The following is a 15,848-nucleotide window of genomic DNA, read 5'->3' as shown; positions in this document are numbered from 1 at the left end:
AAGTCACTCTTCGACGGTAGAAGTCCATCCTTATACAAAATGGCGCACAGGAGAGATGATAGTTTAACATCAATCAGCATTAAATTAGGTCATTAAAATCCCAGCATCTGATGGCACTGAAAGCATTTATTTCATAAAAGGACATGGATTTCTTTCTTCTTCTGCGTCACAACCACTCTTCACTGTTTTGTTCCTTGGAACTTTGTTTGTTCAGGTTTGCCCCACCTCAGATATGAGCTACAAGCAACCCCCCCACGCACCCGCCACACACACCAAACCCAGTCAGTCATCCTTGCCAAGATAGCATCACATCTCAAGGAATCATCATCATCTTCATCATCATCATCATCATGTTGTTAGTGATATACTTTTTCTGTAACTTAATTAAAACGTCTTTTTTGGACTGTCTCCAGGCCTTTAATTTATGCATCTGTGTTTTCCAAACATATTTCCCTAGTTGACTTTTTAAAATCCTTCTTTTACACCAGCACATTAGTCATAAATGACACATGACTTTTTACGACGTTTTATTTGCTATACAGGTGTGGACAGACAAAAACTAAAATGCGTGTTTAAATGACACTGGTGTCGGACGGAATCCTTATACCTCCAGAATCATCACTTTTCAAGGGACCCCCAAAAGGTCATGCTTGTTCAACCATTGATTAACATTACATCGTTCAACACTGTGTCAATAATTTGTAAAAATAACACCCACACGTGTGGCCTAACTAATCGTATAGAGTTTTAGCAAATTGTGACACGGGAGGTTTCGGCCTGATGCCAGCAATATGCAACATTTTTCAAACATAAAGTATGCTATGGTCAGTTTCAACACACAAAGAACACAAAATATCACACCCCGAATAATGAGGTGATCCCCAAAAATATCACTCCACAAATACAGTATGAGTGAAGTCTAGATACAGTCATTTGTCAGAAATAATGCTTTTGAGTGACCGAATTATGATACAGCACACAGGCTGCATGACAAAATCGTTGTTCTATATGTTCAATACGACTAGATGTCATATTGAGAAAGTGAACAAAATATACAAATAAATAAAATAATACAATAAAATGTCAGTACAAGCTTACTTCCAACAGTCTAACAAAGCTGCAGAGTGCATTCTGCTGTGAGCTGCTTTTGTGGTTTTACACATCTCCTGCAATGCGTGCAAATTGACTGTCATTGTGAAACTTAAAGTGCAAGCGGGTATATTGCCAAGGGAGGTATGGTAGGGTTAAAGGGGCAAAAGGGGTCGGTGCAAAGTCTTCTAGGCCAGAGCCAATGAGTCAGTCTCAGCGCCTGAAGATGTGAATGTCATTGTGGAGCTTGAGCAAAGGGCTTGAGGGCCTGCTGTGTGTATGACAGCTTTTATTGCAGGTGCAACGTTGGATCCACATCATATCTCTGAAGAAGCTGTCACCGTCCAGGCAACGGAAGCGCAGCCGTACCGTTCGGGTGACCGAGGGCCTGCAGCAGCGATCATCTAAGCAAAATCCACAGGTGCGAGGGCGGTAGAGCTGTGATGTAGAGCATCCAGCAAAAGTGATTTGAACTGGCTCCAGCGGGCGAACAGTTCTTTGACACCTCGCCCCCTACACAGAACATAAAGTTACTGCTTTTAAAGTCACACCATGAAATCATTTTAAATGTAAACGAGGATCATTGTCATCACTCAGTGTTGTTGAGTTTTTCTGTGCGTACCTTAGTTGCCATAGGAAGCTCCAGGTGGCATTGTCGAATCTGGCAAAGTCTGGTTTCTCTGATCAGTTGACAATCTGGGTTGTTATTAGTGACTCGACTTGATATTCCCAACCCACATGAGGTGGAACATTCTGTCCAGTCAGTGGTTTGTAGAAAACAGCTGGATGCCGGTAACAAATCAGGCATTGGTAATGCTGTCATCTCTGTGTGAGGGGATATGGACAAAGACTAGAATTAATTCTAGATCATCTTAACAACTGGAGTTTGCATACATTGTAGAGGTCAGCTGGTCATTAAACCGACTGGAAGTAAAAACACAAGACAAAGGTGAAATGGGTTGCTTTTCTGCAGCTGAACTTAAAAAAGTTGACCTCAGCCATTCCATTTGAGAATGTAACTGCAGAACTTGGGAAATTTCAGTAAATGAATCAATGAACCTCGGAAAAAAAATTATGGATGGATGTTTTTTTAACACCTTTGCTCTCAATAATTGGTAAACTCCATCCATCAATTCTCTAAACCGCTTATCCTCACAAGCGCTGCTGACATGCTGGTGCCTATCCGCTTTCATTGGACGAGGGGCTGGGTACATCCCAAACTGGGCGCCAGCCAATCACAGGGCAAAAATAGACAAACAACCATCCACACTCAGATTCCTAACTAAAGACCATCCTGAATCTTCAACAAACCCACCACACTTGTTTTTAGAATGTGGGAAGTAAATTGGAGTACCCGTGTAAAAGGCTAGAAATGTGAACTGAATGAGATAACATTGACCAATTCTGTCAATAAATCGTTTGAAGGACTCATTTAAATGATCTAATGGTTGGGTACAGTCCAAAGAAGGGACGTTCCCATCACTACACCACACCAAATATACTATATATTCTGGGCAAAGTGTTCACTCTATAAGATGATGGTGCGAACAAAGGCTGGCTCACAGCCTCTGTCTTAGTTCATCCGAATGGTGTTTGACGGTTTTGAAAGAAGAAACAAGGTGGATTCCAATACTTGTTTCCATGATGTATAACATTTGGTTGAATTGTTATTAGGCAGAATATGTTCTTTTCTTAACTAAAATTCCTGTCGATCATATTTATGACCAGGTACGGCATCAAAATTACTTGTAAAATTTACCTCTGAACACGGTCCCACTTGTGGCAGCTGGCTTGCGAGGCTCTGGGTAGGGTGGCAGCAAAGCACTGATGTGGTTTGGAAGAGGCTGACTCTCTGACAGATGGCTTTGTGTCATTTCTTCTGGCTCCATTCTGATGTGGTTGTCGTCGTCACAAAACCACTCCTCACAACAGCTGTTTTCTTGCCGTGCCAACCGGGGCCGTGAGCAGTGCACGTTGGGCAGGGGCACACGGTGAGGACAGAGGGGTATGCAGCCCACCACTCCATTCATACAGGTGCACTGATGCTGGCAGCTGGGCTGGAAGTTCTCACTGTGCTGGTACAACTGGCCGTTGAACTCGCAAGGTAGACCATGAGCCTCGGCTAGCATCACGCACACAAGAAACACAAAGCAAGTCTATGAGGACAAGACCTTTAATTTGGGGGGAGAAAGAGAGAAAATACCATGCCACGAAAAGTGGTGCCGCCAGGCATTTGAGGCCAAATAAAAAATATTGTAGACCCTATCACTCTGATGCCAAATATTGAATATCTGCATAAGTTCAACTCAGTGGCCTAGTGTAGAGTGTCCTTCCTGAGACTGGAAGGTTGTGGGTTCAAACCCCGGCCGTGTCATACCAAAGACTATAAAAATTGCCTCCCTGCTTGGCACTCAGCATTAAGGGTTGGAATTGGGGGGTTAGATCGCCAAATGATTCCAGAGCACGGCACTGCTGCTGCTCACTGCTCCTCTCTCCCCCAGGGGATGGATCAAAATCACACGGGGATGGGTTAAATGCAGAGGACAAATTTTACCACACCCAGATGTGTGTGTGACGATCATTGGGACTTTAACTTTAACTTTAAGTTTGCACATTAAAAGTTGTAGTTGCTTTCAGCATAAGATTACATAACAATTGCCTGATCACAAACATCATAAGATCTCTTCAGCACTCTCACCTCGGCAAAGTCCTCTCCCGGGGTCTCCTCCAGCTCCGAGATAGCAGCGAAGCCCCTTGATGTGATCGCAGGGCTGAACAGCGCTGCAGTCTTCATTGAACTGCCTTGCACATATTTTACAGCAGCCACAATGGTCGCTCACCCAACTGACACCCGCCGGACACATCGGAGATGAGGTAGCACAGGAGCACACTGGTGGGCATTCATCATCTGCCTAAGGAGCAGGGTCAGAGGTAGCCAACAATTCTCAATACTTAAAGAAACATTCAGCGAATAGGGAAGGAATACTTGCTGGTGAGAGTGCAGAGCAACAACTCACCATCACCACAGTGCTGCAGACCACAAACAAGGTGGAAAAGATCTGGTCCAAACTAACAGTAAGGTAAAGCATCCTTGTGTCCAGCTGGGTCCAAAAGGGAGTGCTGGCTTGTTCGTTAGCTCAGGAATAAGAAATCCACCGGATCCTTGCAATAAAGTACACCAGTCAACTCTGCTATGTGACTGTCAGCCGAGCTATATCTAATGAAGAGGTTTCCCCCAACAGGGACTGCACTTATAGACACACATGCCCCACCTCCTCTGTAATATCATCAGCACAACAGAGGCAGAAGGTGGGACTAATAAAAATGTGTTCAAATCACCCCAGCTTGAAAATGAGTTTATACTTGTAACAAGATGTAACAATTTAACTCCACCCTGTCAAATGTGTCTGTTAATTTAAGTATACCTTTTTTACTTGCGTCGTGAAGGACGTAAAAGCAACAGGTATAATGGAAGCACAGAAAATGAACTTTTTGCTTTAAAGTGGCGATGTTCTGAAATGGAGAAAGTCCCTGCGAACAACACGACGCTGTGTTGTTAGACTCCAGCTCAGGACATCCTGTGTTTCCCCCAGCCTCTTTCCGAATGGGCCACATTCCAGGGAATACCGGCCTAATCTCCAGTTCTCCCGAGTGGCAGGAAAAAGTCAGCGTTTCCTTTGTCACCCATCGGGCAAGTGTTTGAAATTCACCACCTGAAGTGATAGATCTAACTCTGCGTGCTGCTTCTGAATGTATGTGGTCCAGACACGTGTGACATGAGATCGCTTTGCAGTCTCTCTTTTCTGTCACCAGTTCTTTGATATTGGTTCAGCGTGTCTTTTAAAACCTGTTGACTTAAACTGTTGGAAGCAGCTGTTGACCAAATTGCCTCAATACAAGGTCAGAGGTTTTAGCCATCAAAGAAAAAATGCCAAATGTATATTTGCACATGAAAAGAAGCTCAACTGGTAAATCCTTGATGGTAGTGAAATTGTAGCTTCTAAGTTAGACACACCACTTGACTTCCAAGAGCAGGTGCTGTCACTCCAGTCCAAAGCAGCCTTGTCGCTGTGGGAGGACAAACACCACAGTGCACAAATTTATCCATTAAACACCCTGACAGTTGTGTTGAGAAACCACTTGGGTGCTAAGTTTGGATCAAGGGGGGCGGGGGGGTATGGGGGGGTGGGCAGCACCTTGATGGTCAACAGAAGGGAGAAGGGCAACAGTCAACATTCTTAAAATTCCTGGCCCACAAAGGCAGGATGTGTGTACAGGCCACGCTGCGTCATGTCGAAGGAGTGGGGGAGTCAAAATGAGGAGAGGGATGGCGGGGGTGCCAATTTGGTAGCCTCCTGTCTAGCCACACGCTAGAAACCATTTTCAAAACATATGGAGGTCAGCGGTTGTGTGCCATTCATAACACTCAACTTTGCAGTGGGTTGACATAGGGGCAGAGAAGATCCCACAAACTTTGGTGAGGATCCAAATAGCCTACAAGTACATTCCAGAATCAAGTCTGCCAGTCAGATCGCTATCCTTGTTAAATCAGGAAGCAGCAAAGGAAAAAACATCTTTTATAACAGGCTGCACTCTTCTTGGTGGCATTCCAGTCAATATGGGCATTAGAGTGTTGTGCAAACAACAAAGCTAATTGTAATAGTGGCTTTGAGAGTAGGCCACATTCGGCCAAGCAAGTCCATCTCACTTTCATATTGAGTTCAAAGTAAAACAGGAAAATAACTTGTTTTGTTTTACTCTATTTGTAAATGCACATGAACAATAAACACAATAAACTCGCAGTAAATCTTCAAGTAACAAGCACTCTTTTCCTTTCCTCCTTTCTTTTCAGTTATACATACTATCACCTGTAAACTATATCCTGGTTCACATCCATTGTAACATCTTTCTTTTCTTTGTCAATAACATTGGCTTTGAAATTCTCTTTGTTTTATTTTTAATAACATTATAACATCTCTTTACTTCTCCAGGGATCAGGGTCGACTACCCGGGTCCCCAAGCTGTGCAGGGTTTATTCTGCCCTGGAAAACAAACCACAGCTTTCTATCAGTTTACAAATCCAGTCTGTTCGTCTCCTTTATAGGTCCCTAGTCAACAAGTACACATATATCTCTTACATGCTCTCGCTACAGAAGTTAATTGCTATAACGCACAAACCTGCATTTTATGTCTGCAACAACTGCACACTTTTCAAAGTTCCATATACAATGCGATTTGTGTGTGGCCTTGGACACGTCTGTGAGTCCAGTATCAGGACATCACAATTCACGTCTCTGATGAATTCCTCATACGAGTGTCCTTACAAACCTCCAATAGGCTGCAGTCATCACTCATCCCGATCGGAACCTGAATGGGCTCTGTTTTCCCTCTGCACACATACTGATTTCATAGATAGATGAGCAAATTACATCACACGTTGTGTAGCATGAGCTTTTGAGGTAAATAAAAAGCTGACTAGGAGGCCTACTGCTTGGGCAAGAAGCAGGTGTGACAGTTGGCTGCGGATCCAACTAACAGAGGTAGTGGGAAGTCATGGCTGACGTGCACATTCCTCCACTGCATCTAGTATGAGTGATGACAGCAGGGAGAATAGTGACAACAGTGTTAATAAAACAAGCTGTAACCTTCTGTCCTTTCGGAAACAATGCTACAGATACTGAGAGACAGTGGGTGGGGGCTAGCTGTTTTATGTGTTTATGTTTAAATGGAGCTTTACTGGATGCATTTGGAGTAAAACTTTGATCGAGTAAAATCGTGATTGAATGAATGATTTATTTATTTCGAACATGATTTAAAGAATAAAAACAATAAAGAACAAACAACAAAAAACAAACAATATATATCACTGTTCGAAAAGGAGTAGGAAGAAGCTTAGGCTTATCATGTCCTACCCCTATCCATCAATTAGTTCCAAGTGAGAACATTAAAACTACAAAAGAACAAAAGAAAAACAACAAAAACATCTTATAATCCAAAAGTTTAACAGTAGTCACCTTTTTCTCTTTTTGGTAATTTGCAAATATCATTCCTTTATACATTTTTTAAAATAGAACTATATTTCTGCTTTCCTTCATTTTATCGTCTAATCCATTCCACACAGGTACTCCACAGGATGATATGCACCTCCTCCTGAGATTGGTGCCAGCATACTCCTTATCAAAGTTACCTTTTCCTTTCAAATTATATCCCTTATATTTTTCAATAAATAATTTCTTAATGTTCCCTGGGAGTTTTTGAGTCTTTGTTCAATACAATATCTGTGCCAGTCTAAATTTGAATGAGTCCATCAGCTTTAAAGCGTTTGATTTTAAAAACAAATTATTTGTATGATCTCAAAATCCAACCTTGTGAACAATTCTCATAGCTTTTTTTCTGTAGTATAATTAATGATTTTGAAGTGCTTATGTATGCATTTCCCCATGTCGCCACACAGTAAGTCAAATATGGTAAAACAAGACAACAATACGGGGTATACAACATTCTCTGCTCCAGAATACGTTTTGCACTGCACAGTACTGCAATACTCCTTGCTAGTTTGGTTCTAACGTATCTTACATGAGGTTTCCAACAGAATTTATTGTCTAATATTACTCCTAAAAATTTGATCTCATAAACTTGTTCAATATTGACATTATCTATTGTTACTTGAACCTGTGTATCCATTTTACGGTTTCCAAATACCATCAGTATGGTTTTGTCTACATTCAATGATAATTTATTAATGTGAAACCATATTTTTAGTTTGGACAATGCAATTGTAATGGTCTCCAATAGTATCTTTAAGTTATTACCAGAACAGAAGTTGCTGGTGTCGTCCGTAAAAATAATACATTTAAAGATAGTTGACACCTTACAAATATCATTTATGTACAGAATAAATAATATGGGGCCCAACACTGACCCCTGTGGGACTCTACAGGTAATGTCTAGGCATGGTGATATATGATTACCCATCTGAACAAACTGTTGTCTGTTAGTAATGTAACTTTTTAACCAGCTCAATACTACACCTCTCATCCCAAATCTTTCCATTTTATACAATAATATGTTATGGTCAATGTTATCAAAAGCTTTTTTCAAATCAATAAATACTCCTACCGCATACTTCTTATTGTTAATACTGTAAGTGATTTCTTCTGTCGAATCCCTAAGTGCAGTAGTTGTTGATCTATTTGTTCTAAATCCATATTGGCTGTCAGTTAACAAGTTGTATATCTCAGTGAAGCTATCTAGTCTCACAATGAAAAGCTTTTCCAAGATTTTAGAGAATTGACATAATAGAGAAACAGGTCTATAATTTGTAAAGAGATGTTTATCTCCTGTTTTATACAGTGGAATAACCTTAGCCATTTTCATTTTGCTTGGGAAGGTACCTGTTTTAAAGGACAAATTACAGATGTAGTATGTCAGAGGATTTACCACTCCATTAACAACCTCTTTAATTAAGGCCATATCAACATCATTCCCATCTGTAGATGTTTTATTTTTGCATGATTTTATAATATCTAAAACTTCTTTCTCATCAACCGCTCTCAAGAACATTAAACTTGGATTAATTTCAATACCATCTCCTACTGCTCTTGCCTGCTCCATCGACGGGTCACTGATACCCTCAGCCAATTTCGGTCCTACATTCACGAAAAATGCATTCAAATCAGTGACCGCATCTTCCATTTTGTTTATGGTCTTGTCATTATCCATGAAGCGTTCAGGATACTTTGTGTTAGCAGCTCCTTTCCGGATAATACTGTTTAAAACCTTCCATATCCCTTAACTATTGTTTCTATTTTTTTCTATTAACTTGCTGTAGTAATCCTTCTTGCACCTCCTCATAATTTGCGTCATCTTATTTTTATATCTTTTGTACTTAATTTCTGTCTCTATGGTTCTATGCTTTATAAATTCTTGATATATAGAATTTTTCTTTTTACTGGCATTTTGTAGACATTTTGTGATCCATGGGGTCTCTGTATACTTATGCTTCCGATAGCATTGCTTTAGTGGGCAGTTTTTATCATACAATGACATAAATCTTTCTAGGAATATATCATATGCTATGTCTACATTACACTCATTATGCACACAATTCCAATCTTCCGTCAATACATCTGCTCTAAAAGCACTCAGGAATTCTGATGTTCTCACCCTCTTGTAAACGTTACTTCCATCCTTTACATTATTATAATCACAGTCATAAACCACAAAAACAGGCAAATGGTCACTTATGTTATTCAGCAATAACCCACTAATGATATTGTTTTCCAAATTATTTGTGAATATGTTATCAATGAGAATGGCACAATGTGATGCTACCCTGCTAGACTTGGTGATCATGGGCAAGAGACACATTCTAAACAATGTATCATAGAACTCGTCAGTCTGTTTATGTTTGTTGGGATTCAGAAGATCTATATTGAGATCACCACAGATGAAGTTCAGTTTCTGATTTGTATTGGCTAATAATCCCCCCATAATGTCCTTAAAAATGTCAATGCTGGAGCCAGGAGCTCGATAAACACAACTAACAATTACATTTCTTTTTTTTTCCATGTCGATTTCTATGGTAATACATTCAGTTACATCAGCAATAGTTACAGTCATATTTTCGATCACCTTGAAGTTGAGATTCTGTCTACAAACAATTGATTGAGTCTTGGTGGAGTCTTTTTTTTCATTTTCATAATCAAGAATGAAAATAGAATTCAAAAGAGCGCAACAAAGTACTGCAAGGGCGTCGTTCTAATTGATCATGATTGGGAAGGGGATTTGATCTTCAAAAAAAAAAAAGGGGAGCTACCAACACTGATGTAGCTTTTTCCTCCAGTGAATATGAGGTTTCTTAAATGGTATTTCGCATATTTCGTTCCCTCGAAAAAACAAACTGGCAATTCAAAGGAACTTTAGTGTGGTAGCTTTCGGAATGGCTGACTAACACAGAAGAGTTCCCTGTTAGTGGCAGAGGAAAGGTAGCACTGCTACATAGCATTGCCAGTGATTCAGCGAGGAAAATGTTATCGCAGTAAGAGGGTAAACAGAAAATGTTCCAGGGCTCCCCTTCGTGAACTAGGGCACAGACACATAAAAGCCCACTGTGCCTGTGGTGGCTGGAAAGTGGCCGCACAGCATATAAAAGTGAAGTCATATTTGATGGAGAAATGACAGCACCGGAGTTGGAGGTGTCCCCAGGAGCCACACCTACGGTAGGTTGTATAATTTGGAACAAGATGAAATTTGTCAGCCAAAAGCTTTCATGCTGCCCAAGTCACCGAGCCGTCGTAACATTAGCATATCACCTAATAGAATATCATGTTCGTGTAATTAGCAAGACCTCTTTCCAGACAGCATCATGTTTTGTTTTTTCTTTCGCCTTCGTGTACACTATGAAGCTCTGCTGTGAGCTCCGCCTAGTGCAAGGAAGCTTTCTTCTCTTCTCTGTCTGCACACTCAACACTATGGTGTACTTTTTGGAAAATGCTGAAAATAACAGACAAACTTTACAAAAGATAGTGTGAAAATGGTGTGAATTTTTGACAGTTTGAATATTAAAAATAAATGGTAGAATTAAATCTTAAATATAAATACTGGAAAGTGTTACCTCACTTTTATGTTGCCAGCCTCCCAAATAGGTGGACTTCCTCCAAGTAGAGGGTGACTTGTTTTTATATGTGTGCGTGTGCGTGTGCGTGTGCGTGTGCGTGTGCGTGTGCGTGTGCGTGTGCGTGTGCGTGTGCGTGTGCGTGTGCGAGTAAATAGACCAGGGGTGGACAAACTTTTTGACTGGCGGGCCGAATTTGGTTCTAAATTTTGACCGGGGGGCCGAACCAGGAGCAGATGGATGTAGTGTTTGTGTGAAGTAATAGAAATGAGATGTAAAGGTCATTGCATAAAAGGTTTGTACTTTTAGTAGGTAGTAAAGCATGGATGTTCAAAAAATGCTTTTTGAAAACAAATGCATTTATTAACAGCATTAAAAAAAAGATTTCACCTAAAAACTACTATCAGTGATTCTAATTAAATACGACACTGTTATTATGAATAATAGTTTCCATCACTTCAGCGCCTGCAGGTCAGATTTATGAAATACGTTTATCTAATGAGGCGAAATCACGTCAAACGGCAAACATTCTGACCAAATACATCATCTTGAAGAATCAGTGAAAGAATACATTCAAATAAAGTAATAAAGAAATCAATAGTATTGTTGGTCTCCCATTTTTGCTAGTGCATCATGGTCTGGAGTAAAATTTGTTGTGGTAATTCTTAGGATAGAGCCGAGGTGTCGGTCCGTTAACCTAGAGCTGTGACGGGCTTGGTTGACGTTTATGTGGCTGAACGTCTGCTCACACACGTAGATCGAGCCAATTGTCCTCTCTCTTTTTTTTTTAAACACTTGGCACTCAGTGTCCACCTTTCTTTTCCTCGGGCCACTCATTTTAATGGAAGGATTCCAGGGGAAGGTTTGTGGGTGGCATTCACGTAAAACTGTATCTGAAAGCTCAGCGCGCGAATTACGAGAATGCTGACGTCACAGCCTACACTCGAAATTCGGCACTGATGGAAATAGAGCGCGGAGTGCGCCGGGTCCCTACTACTTAGTACGTACACGCACTTGTGAGTGTACACCGAGCTTTCTGACACGGCTTCTGGGAGTAAATGCGTGGGCGGGCGCTTCCCCATCTATTGGGGAAACATAGTAATTGCAGGGAAAATTACGCCAAAAAAAGTTCAATAATACAATTTATTCAGGTTTGGCGGGCCGGATTAAACAGCCCGTGGGCCGTAGTTTGCCCATGTCTGAAATAGACCAACAGTGTGAGGACAATTTGGCCAGTCCTCACTTTGTCATGCTCTAAATCAGTGCTTCTCAATTATTTTCTGTGATGCCCCCCAGGGAGAAGAAAACATTTCGCCCCCCCCCGAATGTTATTAACATTAAAGAAAACAAAAAAGAAATAAAAAGAAACATCAACTTACTATTCAGGAGGAGCAGTGTGGCTTTCGTCCTGGCCGTGGAACAGTGGACCAGCTCTACACCCTCTGCAGGATCCTCGAGGGTGCATGGGAGTTCGCCCAACCAGTCCACATGTGTTTTGTGGACTTGGAGAAGGCGTTCGACCGTGTCCCTCGGGAGGTTCTGTGGAGGGTGCTTCGGGAGTACGGGGTGTCGAGCCAACTGATGAGGGCGGTTTGGTCCCTGTATCACCGATGCCAGAGTCTGGTCCGCATTTCCGGCAGTAAGTCGGATTCGTTCCCAGTGAGGGTTGGACTCCGCCAAGGCTGCCCTTTGTCACCGATTCTGTTCATAATTTTTATGGACAGAATTTCTAGGCGCAGCCGAGGCGTTGAGGGGGTCCGGTTTGGGGACCTCAGCATCGCGTCTCTGCTTTTTGCAGATGACGTGGTGCTGTTGGCTTCTTCAGGCCGTGATTTCCAGCTCTCGCTGGAACGGTTCGCAGCCGAGTGTGAAGCAGTCGGGAAGAGGATCAGCACCTCCAAATCCGAGTCCATGGTCCTCGATCGGAAAAGGGTGGAATGCCCTCTCCGGATCGGGGATGAGATCCTGCCCCAAGTGGAGGAGTTCAAGTATCTTGGAGTCTTGTTCACGAGTGAGGGGAGGATGGAGCGCGAGATCGACAGGCGGATCGGTGCAGCGTCGGCAGTAATGCGGACCCTGTACCGGTCCGTTGTGGTGAAGAGAGAGCTGAGCCAAAAGGCAAAGCTCTCAATTTACCGATTGATTTACGCTCCTACCCTCACCTATGGTCACGAGCTATGGGTCGTGACCGAAAGAACGAGATCCCGGAAACAAGGGGCCGAAATGAGGCTCTCCCTTAGAGATAGGGTGAGAAGCTCGGTCATCCGGGAGAAACTCGGAGTAGAGTCGCTACCCCTCCACGTTGAGAGGAGCCAGATGAGGTGGCTCGGGCATCTTATTAGGATGCCTCCTGGACGCCTCCCTGGGGAGGTGTTCTGGGCATGTCCCACCGGTAGGAGACCCCGGGGACGACCCAGGACGCGCTGGAGAGACTATGTCTCTCAGCTGGCCTGGGAACGCCTTGGGATGCCCCGGGATGAGCTGGATGAAGTGGCTAGGGAGAGGGAAGTCTGGGAGTTCCTCCTAAAGCTGCTGCCCCCGCGACCCGACCCCGGATAAGCGGAAGAAGATGGATGGATGGATGGATGGATGGATGGATGGATGGATGGATGGATGGATGGATGGATGGATGGATGGATGGATGGATGGATGGATGGATGGATGGATGGATGGATGGATGGATGGATGGATCAACTTACAATAAAGAATAACTTTATTAATAACATTTTTTTTAGTCTGTAACGGAACAGATTCTAAGTGCATCACTTTGCCTGAAATTAAAAAATAAATTATGATTATTCAAACTATAAACATTCTTGATCAACTGCCATTCTATGCTGAAAAAAATACAATAAAAGAATAATAAACATGCATAATATTAAATTAAATAACAGCAATAAATAATATTAAATTCAAAGTAATCAGCAACATTAACTCAGGAGCACAATATATAAAACATTTTAACCTACAAAACAAAAATGAATAAAACAATTTGTGCTCAAAATGAGGCAGCATGACGGAGACCATATCCACGGCTGCAGGTCGTATTTTTTTCTTGCACTGAGCAATTTGGTACGCTGCTTTATATGATGCTTACAGTGCTTGCTGATTGACTGAAGTAGCATCCACAAAGTGGGATGATTGTTGGCATCTTATCAGCGTGATTGCGGTACAATGATGTTGTGTAATGTTTTGTAGGTTAAAATGTTTTATATATTGTGCTCCTGAGTTAATGTTGCTGATTACTTTGAATTAAATATTTTTTATTGCTGTTATTTAATTTAATATTATGTATGTTTATCATTACTTTATTGTATTTATAAACTTGCAGCTGTAGTAGAGTTTGGAGATGCAATCCACTTCTTGAAAGTGTTTTTTCAGTCCTCAAATTTCTCCACCAGCATTGCAATTGCACATTTCCTCTCAGTTCCAACTGGGTGATCAGCAGCAAATTTAGCATGCTTTATCTGAAAATGTCGCTCCAAATTCCTCTTCTTGTTATTGTCATTGCAAATCAAACATGCAGGCATCCTTCAGCATTGGCAATGAAAGCAAATAGTTCAGTCCATTCTTTCTTAAACCATCTGTTCTCATCAGCAATCTTATTTCTTTTTGCCTTTTGAATCCATGGCCCATCACTCACACACCCGTTTATTTACAACTCACCTGAGCTGTGTCGCAGGCTATGACGCAATTTTGCTAGTTGACGCCATTCTTAAATTCAGTATTTTTAATATATTTACAACTACATACATTTTTACAGCATAAGAATGGTTGTGTCATGATTACCATCTAAAAACCGTATTTAAAAAAAACACCACCACCACCAACAAAAAACATTTTCACGCATTTTTGCAAAAACTCCAGAGAGCCACTAGGGGGGGTGCTAAATGCGGCTCTGGAGCCGCGGGTTGCCGACTCCTGGCCTAAATGGTAAAGCACGGCTCTACCTCTGATCACCGACCACCTTGTGTGGGCTTTGCATGTTTTCCCCGTCCCTGCCTGGGTTTCCTCCCACGTTCCAAACACACGCATGATAGGCGGAATGACCGCTCCTAATCACACGCATGATAGGCGGAATGACCGCTTCCAATTGTTGTTTCTTTTTTTAATGGTGACGGGCTACCCACGTACACATTGTGGACAGTCTCCAGCAACCGCTGCCCCCCAGACGCCCTTTGTGAGGTTTGGTATTGATCACAGAGGAAGAGGCTGAAAAGGAGGAGTCTGGGATTGTCCCGTCAGCAATGCCCAGACTGTCAAGACACACTGAGGAAAGACAAAAGTGGAAGGAAGGCTCATTCATTCTCATGTCTGGCCACCCATCCGTCCCTAGCCGATCCTCTTTCTGGGGATTCGTTGGATTCTTTCCTTGTGAACCCCACCTTTCTTCTCACAGCTGTAGACGATGTGGAGGTATTTGGAGACAGCAGGGCAGGAGTCTGTACCCTCAAGGTGAATGGGGCAAATCAGATAGTTTTCACACAATCCTCTTAAGTGACTGAGAGCCCCTTTCACCCTGCAGTCATCTGCAAGTGACAACACAGCGCATTTTATTGCGCACACTTACATACCGTGTGACAGGACGAAGGGAATTTGAATGGTTAATGACTATTTAAAAACAGAGGAATCAAAAAAGCACCTGGCTCGTCTCATTTTCATCATTTTCTATTTTTATTCAATGAAAAAGTGAACCAAAATATGGAAGGCATTTCCTGTTTCCATCGCTCAAACATCTATGCCCATGCATATTGATATTGAATTATAATGTTACAAACGAGTGAGCTCCAACACTGACTGCGTGAGAAAACCTCGCGCCAGAAACGGCTCCAGGACAGCGAGCCAACATCAACAATGCCACTGGAGGATTCTTACCGTGTGATCTGCCGCCACTCGGACAGACGTCATCATGCCTCCGTCCATGGAAAGCCGACTGTATGCGGATGACTCTTTCATCAGGACATTCAAGGACTTTCCAATCGTCTTTGCAGAAAAGCTCCTCCTTGTAGCCCGTGAGAGCACGACCGATGACTTCTCTCCGTCTTTTTCTACACAGACGTTGAAGGCAACTTACCGTCATGTAGCAGCTGATGTGTCTTTCCTAGAAGCGGGAATCAGAACGTGGATGTCGACACATGACCAC

The 15,848-nt window shown here is 42.3% G+C and overlaps 1 protein-coding gene across 1 annotated transcript; it reads right to left on the bottom strand.

Annotated features, from left to right (window-relative positions):
* Positions 1-379: 379 nt before the first annotated feature.
* ccn1l2 (cellular communication network factor 1, like 2) lies at positions 380-4,824 on the bottom strand. The gene is made up of 5 exons (XM_088376663.1): positions 4,107-4,824; positions 3,788-4,001; positions 2,849-3,211; positions 1,712-1,914; positions 380-1,602 (listed from the first exon to the last, which is right to left on the bottom strand). The coding sequence occupies exons 1-5, from the start codon at positions 4,176-4,178 to the stop codon at positions 1,303-1,305; spliced, it is 1,152 nt and encodes a 383-aa protein (XP_088232789.1). The 5' UTR covers positions 4,179-4,824; the 3' UTR covers positions 380-1,302.
* Positions 4,825-15,848: the final 11,024 nt, after the last annotated feature.

Source organism: Syngnathus floridae, chromosome 5 (genome assembly GCF_059516105.1).
Source record: "Syngnathus floridae isolate MCC-2025c chromosome 5, RoL_Sflo_1.0, whole genome shotgun sequence".
Lineage (NCBI taxonomy): Eukaryota > Metazoa > Chordata > Actinopteri > Syngnathiformes > Syngnathidae > Syngnathus > Syngnathus floridae.
The sequence above is the reverse complement of the archived record's forward strand: the minus strand, read 5'-3'. Positions and strand labels throughout refer to the sequence as shown.

Bases quoted from the DNA above. Each gene is read 5' to 3' on its own strand.
- ccn1l2 (XM_088376663.1), bottom strand. From the start codon at position 4,178: ATGCTTTACCTTACTGTTAGTTTGGACCAGATCTTTTCCACCTTGTTT. The intron at 4,002-4,106 runs GTGAGTTGTTGC...CCTGCTCCTTAG, and splicing joins TCTGCAGCACTGTGGTGATG to GCAGATGATGAATGCCCACC. The intron at 3,212-3,787 runs GTGAGAGTGCTG...GCGTGATGCTAG, and splicing joins CGGGAGAGGACTTTGCCGAG to CCGAGGCTCATGGTCTACCT.